A 16,589-nucleotide genomic window follows, 5' to 3' on the forward strand; every position below is an offset into this window, starting at 1 on the left:
TACATATTAACAAGGGACTTTTTGCTAACAATATATAAAGGACACTTACAACTTACCAGTAAGACAACCAATTTAAAAATGGGCAAATGATCTGAATACACATTTTTCCAAAGAAGTACACGAATGGGTGGCCAATAGGCACAGGAGAAAATGCTCAGCATCATTAGCCATCAGGGAAACACAGATCAAAACTATAGGGATTGCCTGGGTGGTTCAATGGTTGTGTCTGCCTTTAGCTCAGGTGGTGATCCTGGGGTCCTGGGATCAAGACCCACATTGGGCTCCCACAGGGAGCCCGCTTCTCCCTCTGCCTGTGTCTCTGCCTCTCTCTGTGTCTCTCATGGATAAATACATAAAATCTTAGGGAAAAAAAACTATAATGAGTGACCACTTCGTTGTATTAAGATGGCTATCATGATCATGACAAGAGTTGGAGAGGATAAGGAGAAACTGGAGCCCTCGCACACCACTGGTCAGAATCTAAAGTGGTGCAGCCGCTTTAGAAAATCATCCCGGGGGGATCCCTGGGTGGCTCAGCGGTTTAGCGCCTGCTTTTGGCCCAGGGCGCGATCCTCGAGTCCCGGGATCGAGTCCCGCGTCAGGCTCCCGGCATGGAGCCTGCTTCTCCCTCTGCCTGTGTTTCTGCCTCTCTCTCTCTCTATCATGAATAAATAAATAAATCTTTAAAAAAAAAAAAAAAAAAAGAAAAGAAAAGAAAAAACCATCCTGGCACTTCCTCAAAGGTTAAACATAGTTACCTTAGGACTCAGCAATGCTACTCCTAGGTGTATATCCAAGAGAAACGAAACTTACGTCCACACATACAAAATTGTACACAAATGGGGATCCCTGGGTGGCTTAGCAGTTTAGCGCCTGCCTTCCACCCAGGGCGTGATCCTGGAGTCCCACATCGGGCTCCCTGCATGGAGCTTGCTTCTACCTCTGCCTGTGTCTCTCATGAATAAATAAAATATTTTTTAAAATTGTACACAAATGTACACAGCAGTCCTCACAACAGCCAAAAAATAAAAGCAACCTGAATGTCCATCCACCAGTGAATGCATCCATAAAATATGGTCTATCCCTGCCATGGAGTATGATTCAGTAGTCAAAAGAAATTAAGGGCTGACACCCGCTACAATGTGGATGAACCCTGAAAAATGCTAAGTGAAAGAAGCCTGTCACAACTGCATATTGTGATTCCACTCATATGAAACGTCCACAATGGGCAAAGCCCTAAGAGACAGAAAGACTGGTGACTGCAGAGGCCAGGGGAGTCAGGACGGAAATGCAGAGTGACTGCTAATGGGCTGATGGGTATAGGGTCTCTTTTTGGGGTGACAAAAATGTTCTAAAATTTACTGTGCTGATGGTCACACCACTCTGCACAGACTACAAACCAATGAACCTACACTTTAGACAGGTGAAAAACCAAAAAACACGGTAGGTCAGACAAAAAGAGAAAAATGGGGAAGACAGAGGGTAAGGTGGGTAGGGCTGAAAAGAGATAAGAAGGTGAGGGCTGCTATTTCAGGCAGATGGCTGGGGAAAGCTCTAAGGCAGTGACACCTGAGCCGGGTGAGCATGCTGAGCATAGATGCAAAAACTGAGGAAAGCTGTCCAGATGCATGAACAGCAAATGTAAAGGCCCTGAGGTAGAAATATGCTTGGCAAATGGAAGTGTGACATGGAGGCAAGTGGCTGAATGGGGCTGGGGAGCAGATGTGGTTGGTAGTAGAGGGGGGTTAGGTAGCACACATCAGGACCTCAAGGGCCATGATGAGGTCTTTGAGTCTTATTCTGATGGTGGCTGGGTCTTGCTACAATGGCTTGAGGCAGAGGCAGAGAGCAACCCCAGAGTAGGTGGGTGGAAGAGCAAAAAGAGCAGAAACACTTCCCAAGCAACCAGAGGCCCAAGCCTAAATGGGGGATCTGGGGATAGCCATGGCTCCCACACAGGCCCTCAGATCTCTACCTACCCCCTCCACTCAACTCAGCCCAGGAGTTGGAAGCAGCTGCTGGAGATCCGAGGAGGAAGCTCACAAGGCTGGGCATGTCGAAACACCCAAAGGAATCAGGATTAGTGTCTGGGAACAAAAGCTGATATATCGGATTGTAGGCTATCTCCCTTCCCCTTTGTGAGTCTGCCCTGGGAATGCCGGCCAGGAAGCCTGAGGCTCTCTCTGGGTTCCTGTGGGCCTGCCAGGCCAGGCCAGAGAAAGCCACTCCATGCCCTCCCAGGCTCAGGTAACAGGCGCCTTCCTCTCCCTCCACAGGAAGATGGGCCAGGGCAGGGCTCACAGGATCAGCGCCGGGCCTCCCCGTTGTTTCCACAGGGCTCTAAACACACACTATTAAATGCCACCACTCCCACGGGAAGAGGCTCACAGCCCCACCCCGGCCCACCCCAGGAGGTCACAGCAAGGGTAAAATAAATACCCTAGCAGCAGCCCTTTCCCAAAGGCCTACTATGTGCCACCTGGAACCCTTCAACATTGAATGCTGGGTGTCATCATGCCCGCTTCACAGGGGACACAGGGGAGGCTCAGAAAGGCTGAGTAACTCACCCATAGTCACAGAGTTGTGAGGAGTGGAGACCAGTGTGGAACCCGAGCGCTTCTGTGTCCAGAGCCCATGTCATAGAACCAGAGATGGCACAGCCAGGACTTGGCCCTATAGCTGCCTCTGGAGAGAGGGAGTCGGACATCCTTGGTCGGGTGGGATAGAGTCCCAGGCTCAGGACAGGGACAATGGAGGGAGAGGAGCAGAGGGCCGGGGAGGGGTGTTCATATAAACAGCAGGAATAAGGAACCAGGGGAGGCAGCAGGCAGTGCCCAGGTGCAGAGACCGTGAGAGAAGGTGACTAGGAAGGTGACATCTGAGCAAAGAGCTGAAGGAGGTAAGACAGTGATTCATGCCCTGGAGGAACAGCAGCCCAGGCAGGAGGGCCAGTTTTCACACTGCTGAGCCCCTGAGGTGGGAGAGTGCCTGACAGGTTTACCAAAATGCAAGGAGACCAGCGTGGCTGGAGCCAGGAGGAAGGCTGGAGACGAGATCTTGGCCCCAAGCTTCCAAACTGTGTAGAGGTGCCAGCAATCCCGGGCCCATGTGCATAAGCAGGTAGGGAAGCACAAGACGAGACGAGTGTCCTTTTCTTTTGGAACTGGAAGTATCAATGTGGCCTTTTTAACAACCATGACTGGGGGGAAAAAATGAACTCTGGGAGTGCTCAGCGGTGCCATGAGGCCCTAGGCCACAAAGCCACTGTGGGGAACGACCCCAGGAAGAGCAGGGGCTCCGTGCAAGACTCCTGAAGGGTGACCAGGACCCTGAAAGCCGAGCGCCACCTCACACCACTGTGACCTGGATGGACTGCAGGCCCAGGGGACAGGGACCCCGCCTGCCTGGGCACCCTTGGCCTCCACGTGCATCTGCAACAGCAGGAGACACAGTGAGTGCCTATCTCAGAAAGAGGGGGAGCATGAAAGAATTAAGACCAATGAGCATCTATGAAAAAAAGTCATAATAACATGTTTGTTAAGAAAACACAGGCCTGGGCATCCCCACCACTCCTCCTGCTGATGTGGCTGAGGACAGGCCGGGAAACAGAACTGTAAAGATGAAGTAGCCAAGCCCGGAGAGGAGCCCATTCAGAACCTTGGACGCTAGGCTCCCAAGCAGGGGGCTTGCTGCATCTGCACGCTGCCATGAGGGGACAATGGTCAGAGGAAGGAGGGAGCTCACAGCAGGTCTGGCTAGGGTGGGATGAAGGACACCAGGGCCATCTTCTTCATTTCTGTCCAAGAATCATTTCTATAATATAAATTTAAATTGAAAAATGAGAAAAGGGTATGGGGTTAGGAGGGTGTGAGGTTAGGGGGACTGGTCCAAAGCAAAGGGGCTGTAACCTCTCATCTCCGTGATTCACAGCCTGGACTCAGACTTACCCTCTCACAGGGCCAGGCACCCCCCAGGAAATGGTGAGGAGGACCTCGGCGTGCTGCAGCCTGGGGTTTCAAGTGTGAGTCCCCAGCTCCATGCTGCCAGGGACAGGTAATTACAGAGACTGGGTTTTCAGGGGAGTTTTGTTTTTAGGTTTAAGATATACAATTAGACGCCCAAATCCCAGAGAGGCGGGGCAAGCCCTCCACCCACCGCAGCCCACTGTGGCCATACCAGTGGCAGAATTCAGTTATTTCTGGGTTGTCCTAAAATAGGGCAGAGCACCGCACCAGGCTGCAGTCCTCAGGCCAGCAGAATCCCTTGGAGCTCCCCTGGCCCCAAATCCCGGCCAAGGCCTCTATTACACATCCACAAAGACTTACTGTGGGTGCTGGCTTGGCATGGGGCCTGGGTGGGTGTGGGGACATGGCAGGAGCAGACCTGGAGGAGGCCACAGTTGAATAGGGGAGACAGACACTTCACAAGTTACTGGTAACTGCCACCAGCCTCCAAGAATGCAGACAGGAGCCTGACCTGCTCTGGGGCAGTGACACCAGAGCTGGGACCTCAAGGTGAGACTGGTCACGTGAAGATTAGATGAGATGTCTCAGGCAATGGAAACAGTCCAAGCAGACCCCGAGGGAAGGAGGTGGCTTCTGGGGGCACAGAATCAGGTTGCTGAGTGACCCCCCAGGAGGTCCATCTCGGGGGGGCCCTGACTTCTTCATCTGCAAGAAGGGTGACACTGCCCAACGCCTTGGTGCTGTGTCTGGTTTCTTCCTCCTGCTCAGCTTGGTGGCGAACACGGACAATTCTGGCAACACAGTATATGTGGCCAAGTCTTCCTAGCATCTGCTTCACTGTGTGTCAGAGACCAGAGAAGGCAGGTGGTAGCCACCACTGGGGCCCCACACAGATGAAGAAAGCACCTCATCTGTCACACTATCTCCCCAGAGCCCAGAACTGCACAGAGTGGGACTCTCACTTTAGACCACTTTCCCTGCCCCTCAGGCTTATCTTTAATCAATCAATAATAAAAGCAGGTCCTGCTCATTGAGCTCATTCTACAGGATACATGTTTTTTCTTTTTTTTTAATTTTACTTATTTATTTATGAGAGACACAGAGAGTGAGAGAGAGAGAGAGGCAGAAACACAGGCAGAGGGAGAAGCAGGCTCCATGCAGGGAGCCCGCTGTGGGACTCAATCCTGGGTCTCCAGGATCACGCCCCGGGCCGAAGGCGGCGCTAAACCACTGAGCCACTCAGGAATCCCAGGATACATGTTTTGTATATATGACTATCTGAATTCTACCACAATCCTATGAGGTGTGTACCATTATCATTCCCATTTTACAGATGAAGAAATTGAGATTGAGAGAAGGCAAGATAGGCCCTAAGTCACAAAACAGGGCTGGATGCTGACCTGAGGTAGCCTGACATCAAGGCCACATCTTCACTGCTTCCTCATGTCAGTTCCCCTCAAAAGCAGGATGGTAAGTGGACACCTAGAAGGAGGGAAATGCTTCTTCCCAGGCCCCAGCAACTGAAGAGTCTCAAGGCTGTGAAGGGTGGCAGGTCGGACTGAACTGAGCCACCATCCTTACTTAGCCTTTCACATTGAGAGCTGGTTAGAAATTCAGGATTCCCAGCAGGAGTCACCCCAGAGTCCAGGCTCTATGGTTCCCAAGGTTGGCCCACTGCCACATCCCCAGCACCTGGCCCAGACCAGCATCATCACCCAGAAAGTGCAGCAAGATCCCAGAGCCTTAGCACCCCCAGGGTCTCCATCACCCAGGTGATAAGGAGTCAGTGCTAGTGGGAGCCACCTCCTGGCCACATGTTGCCACACCCACAGGGTCCTTGCAGACAGGGACCAAACAGGCCATTCGGTGCCACTCCCTAGAGTCAGAGCAAAGATGGAACATGGCCAGCAGTCATGAGAGGAACAGAAAGTCAGGAGCACGGAATCTGGGGTATTGATGGGGCAGCCCCTGGAACAGGTGCCAGCGTGACACCACACCCACAGTCAGCACTTCACCATCCCAGCCCCTGGGCCTCGTCCGCACATCTGCCTCATTACCACTGCCCAGCACAGAGCCCTAGCCTGGCAGGAGGCAGCTCAGCCATGGCCACAAGCAGGGCCCAGGAAAACAGCGCTTCTCAGACTCGAGGGAACACTGAAAAACCTGTGGCTCATCACCCAGATTCCCAGACACTGCCAGAACTACAGACTACAGGGCAGGGTGTCCCTCTCAACCTTAGAGCTAGTGACATTTGGAGATGGAAATTCTGGAGGCTTTAGCGGGGCAACCTGTGCACTGCAAGATATTTAGCAGCATCTTGCCAGTAGCACAACATCAGCTATAACAACCAAAAATATCTTTGGACACTATCAACTGTCCCCCCAGGGGACAAAGTCACCCCACTGAGAATCACTGCTGCTTGGACCGAACCCGACACAGGGTTCAATCTCACGACTCTGAGATCACAACCTGAGCCAAAATCAAACTGAGCCCAGGTGTCTCAGGGACTGAACTTCTTAATGTCACCTGGGATTCTGATGCAGGAGCGGGGCACACAGCTAACAGAGGACATACCCAGGAGCAATGAGTGGGACCCCAGGGACCTCCCAGCCCCAGCTGTGCTCCTAGGTTCCCGAGAGGACTGCTTCCTGGGTTCTTCCTATCTGGCCCCTACAATGACAGGTAACCAGAGCAAGGCTGTATCACCTAAGTCCCTACCACTGGTCCAGCAGCCGGGGGTGGGGGTGGGGGCAGGAGGTGGGGGGGCCCTGTCTCGAGGCCAGCCTGTGGCTTCTTGGCCACGCCCACTCCATGATTTCCAGTCCTTGGCTGGGTTCCTGGCAGAGCAAGCGGCGGTCCCAGTGATGCGGCCAAGGTTCCCGGCTGATGAAACGCAGCCCAGGCAGCCCAAGCCGGGAGAGTCTAATAAGGAAACAATTTAAATCAACAACATCTGCCTGTGCTTCCCCGAAGAGAAGAGAGTACAGCCGCCTGGGGAGGGGCCCACCCCGGGGACCAGCCAAGGCGTCCATCCAGGGGCCGTGGGGCGGTAGAGCTTCCATCCCAGCGACGTGGCCAACGTGGCAGCCCAGCAGCATCTGCCTCCTGCCAGGAATTCAGGGCTGCGCGCAAGGAAAGCAGCTTGCTGCGGTTCTGACACAGCCAGCGGCTCCTCCTGCAACAGGATGAGGCAGCAGTCAGTTCCTAGAAGCCAGCCACTCTGTGCTGACACTGGAGTGCTCAGAGAGGTGTTGTCACCAGCCGCCCCCAAGACCCCTTCTCTGCTCCCCTGCCAATATGAGCCCTGCTGCTGGCCCAAGAGTAAAGGCTGGCATTAGCAAGTGACCCATGGAAGTACAGAGTGGACAGCCCACCGGGGGCTGCAGCAACTCCAGATTGAAAAAGGGGGGGGGGGGGGGCAGGCAAATCACTCAGGCCTGGTGGGGAAGCATCAGGGGTGGGAGTAAAGATTCTGGAGTCAGATGTACCTGAATTTGAATCCTGCCACTCTCAGCCCAATAACCTTGAGCTGGATCAAAAAAAAAACCCACAGTGAGCAGGTGCCAGCTTCCCCATTTTATGTACACAGGCACACAGCCTCCCTGCTCAGCCTTCCATATGCAGTCAGGCCTCAGAGGTAGCTTCCCCACTACCCAGGTGAAGGCTGCTATTCTCAAGTGGCAACAATGGGCCACTCTCTCTTGCTCTTCTAGCCCAAGAGGAGAGTAGGCCACTGAAAGGATCCAAAGTAAACCTCTAGCTTTGACCAAGTGCTGGTCCAATCCCACACACCTATACAAAGATGCCCCCACTACCCAGTGTGGCCCAGAGGGTCCTGTTTTCTAGGCCTCCTGGCACATATGCCAGGTGCTACTCAAGCACTGAGTCTCTGCAGGCATGACCACCATCCACCTCACAGATGAGCAAACTCTCAAGAAGTCCACTGGTCACACAAGAGGTGCTGATCTGTCCTATCTCAGGAGCCCACCCCTAGAGGGTACTCATGCTGAATTACCATCAGAAGTAACTGAGACCAATGGTCCAGCAGGAAGCCAGGCACACCAGGCCCTAATGGAGTCCCCCTTTCCCCATCCTGGACCATACATCTGGATGTTTCCCCAGGCCTTGAGCCTGTCTGGGATAACCCAGGAGGTAAACCGACAGGTGGCCCAGGCAGGAATGTCCAGGCCGCTCCTGGCTGACTCACATCAGGGTGGTGTTTGAATCATCCAAGGAAGGAAAGAGAGGAGGGAGGGAATCCCATCCCCAGAACCCTGTTCCTTGAGTGGCTGGTCTTCAGCAAGTCAGGGGGCTGTCCCTATCCTCTGAGCCCCTACCCAACCCCATTAGGCCTTTCTGGAAAGCACCCTTCCCCCAACTACTGCAGCTAGACAAATCTCTTCTTCTTCTAGGCCTGGGTCTTAGGTATGGTGAAAATACAAGTGTCTCAGAGTATGAAGCTCTTAGAGGCAGGGCCTTTGTCTCACCCACTGCTGCTTCGGAGTCCTGAGGATAGCAGCTGGCCCACAGTAGGTACTCAGGAAGTATCTAATGACTGACTAACTTAGTGACCTTCACAGCCCTGCTCCTAACAAGGGCTGTCACAGGCCTTCTTAAAATGCTCCTTCCACCTCCACAAAAGGGCCATTCCTGCTGTGGTTGGCCCATGTCCTCTGGTTCTCTGCAGAGTCCAAGGGGTCAAGGGCTATCGCCATCTCTGGAGCTGTTCCCAGGTGTTCCCACTGCCCCACACACGGCTCCCCAGTCTTCTGAGGTGACCAAGGAATACTCAGAGACCACTCATTCGGAGTCATGTCTCTGCACAGACTCAGACCTGTTTTTCCAGGCATCTTCAGCATCTCCCCAAGATTCCAACCACAGGACAAGGGGCTCAGGGTCAGGTGGGGCTCACCAATATCTACCTCCTCCTCAACACCTGATTCTCCAACAGACTCATGCAGACCCTGGGCCACTCACTGCCTCCGTCACTCAAGCATGCTACACATATCAACTGAGCATTTCCTACACTGAGCCAGGCCTGAGGACACTGGAGATACATCCAGAACAAGCCTGGGGCTCAGTCTTGTCTGCCTCCAAAATGTGTGTGTCTCACTCAGGTCCAGGTGATTCTTCTTTAGCCAACTCATAACCTGTGGGAGGTGCTGGAGCCTTCTCCTGGCATTCAAGGAGAATACCCAGTCAGTCAAAGGCCCATTCCCAAAGAGAGGGGTGAAGCCAGAGCAGGCGGGAGAAGCCAATGTCTCCTTCCCCCCATGGTGCTAGATCTCCTCTGAGAGCCGATGCAGCTAATGGTCTTTCCCAGCTCACCGGTCCCAGGTCAGGGACCATGGCTGTCTTGGTCATTGCTGGGCCCCGTGCCTAGTATAAAGCCAGGGCAGCAGCCTGGCTCTAATCACCAATGTTTGCTGACTGGGTGAACCACAGGAAGAGAGAAGAAAAACAATTAAAAGGAGAGACAAAGGAACGTGGACCTTTCCCTTCGCTCTCACCCTTGGGTCCCCTCCAATAACTGTCCTAGATTAATACCAATCACTGCCAAACTTCGCTGAGCCCTTACTCTGGCCCAGGGCTGTGCTGGGTATACAGCTGGTGTTAATCCACTTAACCAAACACCAAGCAGCTTATCACCCCATTTGACAGAGGAGGAAAGCAAGGCTCAGAGACATCCGTGGTCTGGAAGCCTCAGGAGCCCATCCTCTCTCTAAACTGCCAAGCCCCCCAGGCCAGCAGCCCCCGCTGGGGTTTTTGCAAGGACCAGAAGGAAAATCTGCGGCCAGAGAAGACCGTTGGCAGCTGCCAAGATGAGTTACAGCCTCATAAACAGGAGCGATGTTTATCAGGTCAGAACGGTTCAGATTGCCCCACCAGCAAGACCTCCTCCAGGCTTCCAGGCAGCCAAGAAAGCACCTCACTTTTGTCTAGAGGTACCCAGCGCTCCCAAAGGCGTGGGATGTCTTATGGCTGTTGCTGACACACGTGTGTAGATGTTGTCAGTGCTGGGCTCACAGATTCTCAGAACAGCCCCACATAACCAGCCCCCAAGGAGCAGGACAGGCCCCAGAAGCCCCTTCCGGGCGTGACTGCCACCCTGACAAAGAGAACATCATCCTGACTCATATCAGGTTGGGTTTTTTAAATCAGATTGCTTCTGAGCTTTGTATCAACAACATCACACAGCACGCTGTCTGCTTCCTTCCCTTCCACGTTGTTTGTGACGCCCGTCCTGGTTATGAGTAGCAGTGGCTCGTTCATTCTCACTGCAGAAGAGGCTTGAGCCTTGTTTGGAACCATTCCATGATGACAGCTGACAGTCACCTCCCCTTCTGCAAACTGGAGCCCCAAATGGACAGACAACCCGGGGGCGGCCCTTGCTGGTCCCAAAACCCAAATCTCTTCTGGGGCACCCCCCTAGGAAAGGTCAAACTCCTCCCCATGGCCTCCTGCCACTGCAGGCCCGCAGGCCACTGGGCCCTCCAGCTCAGCACTCTCATCCTTGCCCTCCCTCTGCCCTAGTCTGCACTTCTCCCCACCACCTGGCCACTCTTCCCTGGGACCAAACCCAGCACCACTGCCTGAGGAGGGGCCCTGGGACTGCAGGGCTGTGTCCCCAAGAGCCGCCAAGCCCCACCCCCCCCACCCCCGCACAGAAGGTGGTCAGGAAACTGTCCCCTGCGGGACTAGGAGCCACAGGTGTGCTGTCTCCACATGTCTGCTCTTAGAGAGGAAGCGGTGGGAGGAGAAGGGTGCACTGAAGCCGAACAGGACCCAGACTTCTGCCTTCCCTGGAACCCTCCCCCGCACTAGGCTGTGCATCTTTCCCCTCTCAGCAAGTTCAGTCGGGTTTCAGTTGCCAGGTGCGTGGCCTTGTGCTGAACAGGTAGTCCTCCCTCCCTCATGTGAGCACCCCCACACCACTTGATGGAGGAACAAGCCAAGGCTGAAAGGACAAAGCCTCCAGCCAGTCAGAGAGCCAGCAAGCAGCTGCCAAGTTCCAACAACAGAGCCCGGGGTGGGCCCCAGCCCTCTCTTCACCCCTGTCCCACCAGGAGCATCCCCACCTCCCACAGAGGGTTCACCCAACACAACCCATCAGTGCCCCCAGCTGCCTCTCAATCCCAGCCTCTGAGCCCGTGGCGGCGCCCAGCTGCCTGGTAAGCGGGTGAGGGCTGCTCCTGACACAGGCTGATACCTCTGGCCCCCAGGGTGGGGAGGGGCCATACCCAAGCAGCTGGCAGTGGCCGGCACACGATCTGGCACACGATCCAGCACCACCAGTGCCCATGCTGGTTCAGTGCCAAGGGAGAAAAGTTCCAGCCCTGTGCCAGCACCAACAGGCAGCAGCAGGAAGCCCTTAGAACTAAGATGTAATGGATGCCACTCTTGCCCACAGTCTGGGGAAGGAGCTAAGAGGCAGGGACAGAGACTGTAGTGTCCTAAGATTAGGACTCACAGTGGGTGTATGAGGCAAGAGTCCCAGGAAGGCTTCCAGGAGAGGTGGCTCTTAGGCTGAGCAGGAGTTTTGCCAAGTGAAGCAATGAGGGAAGGGAGCTTGAGATCAACGTTAACTGCAGAAGCAAACAACTACAAGAGTAAGGCGTGGTGGAAGCAAGGGGAGCAGAGCCCCAGGAGAGACAGGGGCCTCCCCGCTGTGAGGGGCCCCTGGCTTCCTCACCCACTCCCCTGTCCCCAGCAGAATCTGACACTGGGGGCCTCCACCTCTAGTGGGGGCTATTTTTGGCCTGTTGGGAGGGGGGCTCAAAGTTGGCTGTGGAGTGGGGTCCTTCCCTGCAGGTCCCTGCAGGACCCCACCCTGACCCAGCGCAGGCCCTTGTGGGGACAGTGCCCCAGATGGCACTGGCTCAGAGCCAAGCACCCCAAGATGGGGCAGGTTCAAAGCAATGGGGGGCAAAAAACCCCACAGAGACCCACTAGAGACCCTGTGCTCCAATATGATAGCATGCCCCTTAGGCACTAAGTGTGCTCCTCACTCATTCCCACCCCTCTGAAGGGCAGAAAGCCCCAAAGGGAAAGTGCCCTTTTCCTACAGCGCCACACAGAAATCACAAGACAGAGACAGCATCCCAGTCAGTCCTGGCCCACAAAGAAGTGCCAGCTGCCATGGGACAGGTAGGGGTGGGGGGAACTGAGGTGCACCACCCAGCCCACCACTGTGACTCAGCCCTGGGACGGGAGGATGGACTGCAGTGTGTACTGTGTCTCTAGTATGTGCCAGAAACCAAGCTGGACGTTTGACAGGCATTATCTCACTGTGTCCTCCCAAGAACACTGTGAGGCAGGCACTACCAGCCCCACTTGGTAGGGTCTAAGGGACTAAATCCCACGCCCAAGGTCACACAGGCAGCAAGAGGCAGAACAGGAATGTTCTTCCCAGTCCTATGTCGGGGGCAGGGCACCAGCCTGGCCAACTAGGCAGAAAGTCCTCCATCAGAGCTGCTTCCTCCCAACTGCTGAACCAAGTTGGCCAGAGAGGGCTGCTGGCTGGCCACTCTCAGCTGACATCTAGACAAGGTTGGGGGTCGGCGGCTCCAAGCCTGCATATGAGAGCTATTCCAAGTTCAAGGTGTCAAAAGAGGCGCAGAGGAGAAACCAAGGGTTCGTAAGCACAGCCCTAAACAGACATCAATACTAGGTGCAGGCTGGGCAGTGTCAGGCCTTACCAAGGCCACCACTGGCATGGTGTGACCTCATGGAGAGCTGTAGGCCCAGGGGATGACAGACTTCAGGTCACAAAGCGCACCTGAAGCCATGGGGGCTGGCCTGGTGTATCCACAACCAGAAGCATTTGCCAGACAAGGTGGATAATGAAGAGAGACATCCCTCGCTGCCCTCACCTTCGTCTCTTTCTAAGCAAATCTTGTTTCTTCCCTGCTCAAACTTTGTTGTGGCTGTCTGGTAGGAAGAAGATAAACGTACCCCAGCTGCCAGGGTGTTATACTACCCATCCCCAACAACATGCAAGTGACCGCAGGGTCACCACATGGCAGTCACCAGACTGCATACACTCAGTCTCCGGGCTCCTGAGACATGTGAGCAGACATACTAGCAGCCATCACAAGCCTCAGCAGGGCTTCCCGAATGCAAGTCAGGACTTTCAGGTACTGAACAAGCAGAGTTCAAGTGCACTCAGGGCCCTCAGACACACAAAGTCATCACTGCTAAGAACCCCTGGCCAGAGTGGCTCCCAGGACAGACCACAAAGCAAAGAACAGGCCTCAGGGAATAGCCTTGGCTCCACAGACCCAGATCACCTCAGGTCAGGGCTCTGCCATTGCCAGGCTGGCAGACAAGTAGCAGGGACTGCCAGGGTGGCACCTGCCAAAGGTGTGGCCAGCTGGTGGCAAAGACCAGGTCCAAGGAGCAGAGAGCAAAGCCAGGACCAGGCTGGGCAGCTTCGGGCTTCACCATGGGCACCAGCAGCACGGTCTGACCCCACAGGGACCCAGCAGCTGGCCTGGTGCCACCGCCTGGCTGCCTGAGGTGGCCTCTACAGCCTGCCAGCAGGACTTTCTCCATAGGTGCCTGCCTCTCATGTCCCTCAGCCTGCTCATAGAAGGCCTTTCGCAGGGGCCTCAGGCAGGACCTAGTAAAACAAGGGAGGCAGACTATGGCAGAGATCCAAAGGTGTGCAGTGGGGTCAGGAGCCTAGAGCAGCATCCCATGGAGAAGGCAGCTGCAAAGCCCCTTGGGCCAAATGCTGCCACGTGGCACTGTTGCCAGATATCCAATTTAAAAGAAATCGAAAGTCTGGATTTTTATTCTGTCAAAAACTATTAGAGCACAGTACGGGGCAGTAAAATCCTAGCTACATTTGGCCACTGTGCACCCTGTGAACTTCCATCTTCAGGCAACCACTAAGCGGTAGGTGTGGTGCCAGGTGCTTCAGGACCAGGAAACCCACCTGCCCACTCTGCCTGCCAACCTTTTCTCCAAGATGTCTGCTCTTCTCCCTCTACCTGCTACCACACAGCTGGGCCAGCAAAACCCACCTGGCCAGCTCCAACTGTCCCTTACGGGGTACTGGTCAGGACCCCTTGCATCTTCTCCATTCAGCAGCCAAAAGCCATCATCCTAATGGGCAAACCAGGCCACACTTCCCCCCCTGCCCGTCAGCTGGACCACCAAGACCGGGGGGGTGGGGGAGGGTGGCAGTCAGGCCTGGCCACTCCTCATCTTCATTTTCACCAGTCCCTCCCTATCCCGTTGGCCACTGGCCAAGGAAGGGTTCTCCACCTGTCTCCTCCTGAGGGGACTTGCTATACGGTAAATCAACGCCTCCCTCTTGCTCCCTTCCCTGGCACCACCAGCACGTGCATGGGCCAGACCACAGGACCTGTGCCAGCTGGGCAGAGACACCTCTTGGGATGTTTGGGATTCTTCTTGCCTGAAGGATGGATTGGCTCAAGGCTGGAAGCCTGCACCCAGCCTGCCCTGGAGAGACCATGGCCCGGGCTGCTGCCTCTCAACTCACCAGACTTGGCTGGGACCTCTGCATTCCTCCCAGGACCCCTGAGAAAGCCTTCCAGATGCCCATCTGGATGCATCTGCCTGAAAGAACTCCAAGCAGGGACCTTGGCAAATGCCCACTATGCCCAAGTGCCAGCCCATGCCTGGCCCCAAATCCATGGCAGTGATTTTAGCTTCACCCCCACTTCTGGCCCTAGAGCTCCTTTTCCTCAGATATCACAGGATCTAATCCAAATCTAGACTTTCCTATTGCCATCCAACCCAATAAAAAAAGGTCTGAGGACATCACATGCGGCTGTAGCTGCTTCCAGCCCTCTGCCACCAAGGCAAGGCAGGACTTTGGAGCCAGGTCTGCCCAATTTACATCACAGCCCTGCTACTCCCAGGCTGAGTGAAATGGGTCCATCACTTCAGCTCTCTTGAGCAGTTTCCTCATCAGCTCAGGGGGTGGTTCCAGGGCTCAACTGATCACCCATTCGAGGAGCTCAGCAGATCCCCTGCATCCAGTTAAGTGCACATCGAAGGCAGTTTAAACCCTAATGGTAAATAGGATATCTTCCCAATTACATTACCAGCCAAGTGACTTCTGGCATATGGCTTAACCTCTCTGGCTTTGGTGCCCCCCTCACCCCGATGGCCAAGAGGATTAATGGACATACCACTTGCAAAACACTGGCACATAGCACGGGCCCTTGGAGCACAGTAGCTGTGAGGATTACGGTTCGTAAGGAGGCCCAAGATGAGGCTGGGGAACAGCATGGCATACCACCTGCTTTACCTGCTCAAATTGGGTCAGGCTGGAGCTGTGTACCCAGCTGTTGCCATAGCACCCAACACACAGAAACACTCCAACTAGGAAGGCGGGCGCTGCAGGGGTGGGGCCTCAGGGCCTTACTCAGACAACACCCATGCTGCCACCAGCAGTCTCCAGGTCATCCCAGGGGTCCCTGGGGTTGGGAAGAGTATGCTACTGGATCTGTACCCAGGACCTAAGCAGGTCTCCTCACCCCTGACCCTACCGCAACTCCAAAACAATGGGGCCTTGGCCATCTGGAGGGGTGGTCTGTGAGGTAGGGCTCCCAGGCTACAGAATAGAATGGGTGGGGTAGGAGTGGAGAGGGTAGGAGCCCAGGAACCCCTATCTCCTGGGCAAAAGCCAAAGCAGCTCTAAAGCAACCTCAGGTTCCAATGTCCCTGTCTGCTCACTGCAGCCACACCTGCCCAGCAAGAGACAGGTACTCAGGGCCCACCATGTGCCCAGCCTTAGGGACTCAGGAGCTGATGCTCCTCCCTCCACAATCCTCTCAGGTTTCAACCAGGACTAGGGCTGGGAAAGGTTGTTTGGGCTCAGCCGGGTTCAGGGAATCCCTGGCCCCTTGCCAGGAGGGAAGAAGGGGAGGCAGAAGTGAAATCCAGACACTGTGGGCCAAAACCTGGAACTTTCCAGAGTTTCCCAGATGAGGGGGCAGGTTTAGGGCAATGGAAAGACTGAAAGGTAGGATGACAATGGCCCCAGTGCCTGGGAGGTGACCTCAGTCTGAGGCTGAATATTGATTGCTTGGTGGGATCTAAAACCCTGCTCCACCCCTAGCTCACATGTGGGCCCTCTGCTGACTCCAGCTGGTCCCTGGGAAGTGGGAGGCCTAGGGCCTGGAGCCTGGACCCCTCCGCCATAATAACCACAACTGCTGCAACAATTTGCCCGAGACAGACGTGGCACAGCCGTTATCCATTATCCTCACAACTCTGGGGGCAGATATGACTTCTCTCATTTCACAGACAAGGAAAGCAAGGCTCAAAGGTAGAACAAGATAGTGGTTAAAAGCACACCCTGACTGAATCTGGGCTCTTCTGTATTAGCTCAAGCAAATCACTCCCTTCCTGAGCCTCAGTTTTCACCTCTGTAAAATGGGGATAATAATCCTACAGTGCCCCCCCCCCATCTCTACACCCCTCCATGGGATAGTCCAGGAATTAGGGAAGAAGTGCTAGTAAAATGGGGAGCACAGCACCAACAAATGCTGGTTCTTAGAATCTGAGAGGTTAGGTAACTTGCCCAAGATCACCCAGTGAGTGTCAGACCCCAGACCCTAGCCCTGAGCACAATCCTTCCCACCC

General features: G+C 54.8%; 1 protein-coding gene across 2 annotated transcripts in view; it reads right to left on the reverse strand.

Annotated features, from left to right (window-relative positions):
* Window positions 1-16,589, reverse strand: part of EEIG1 (estrogen-induced osteoclastogenesis regulator 1) — a 34,396-nt gene that overhangs the window by 16,009 nt on the left and 1,798 nt on the right. Inside the window, exon 2 of one of the 2 annotated variants that reach the window (XM_072778071.1) lies at window positions 6,973-7,140. The exons of the other annotated variant lie outside the window; for it this stretch is intronic. Coding sequence (XP_072634172.1) covers window positions 6,973-7,140 — 168 coding nt within the window. The remainder of the gene's footprint in view (window positions 1-6,972; window positions 7,141-16,589) is intronic. 2 annotated transcript variants of the gene reach the window in all.

The sequence above is a fragment of the Canis lupus genome, chromosome 16 (assembly GCF_048164855.1).
Source record: "Canis lupus baileyi chromosome 16, mCanLup2.hap1, whole genome shotgun sequence".
In the NCBI taxonomy this organism is placed as follows: domain Eukaryota; kingdom Metazoa; phylum Chordata; class Mammalia; order Carnivora; family Canidae; genus Canis; species Canis lupus.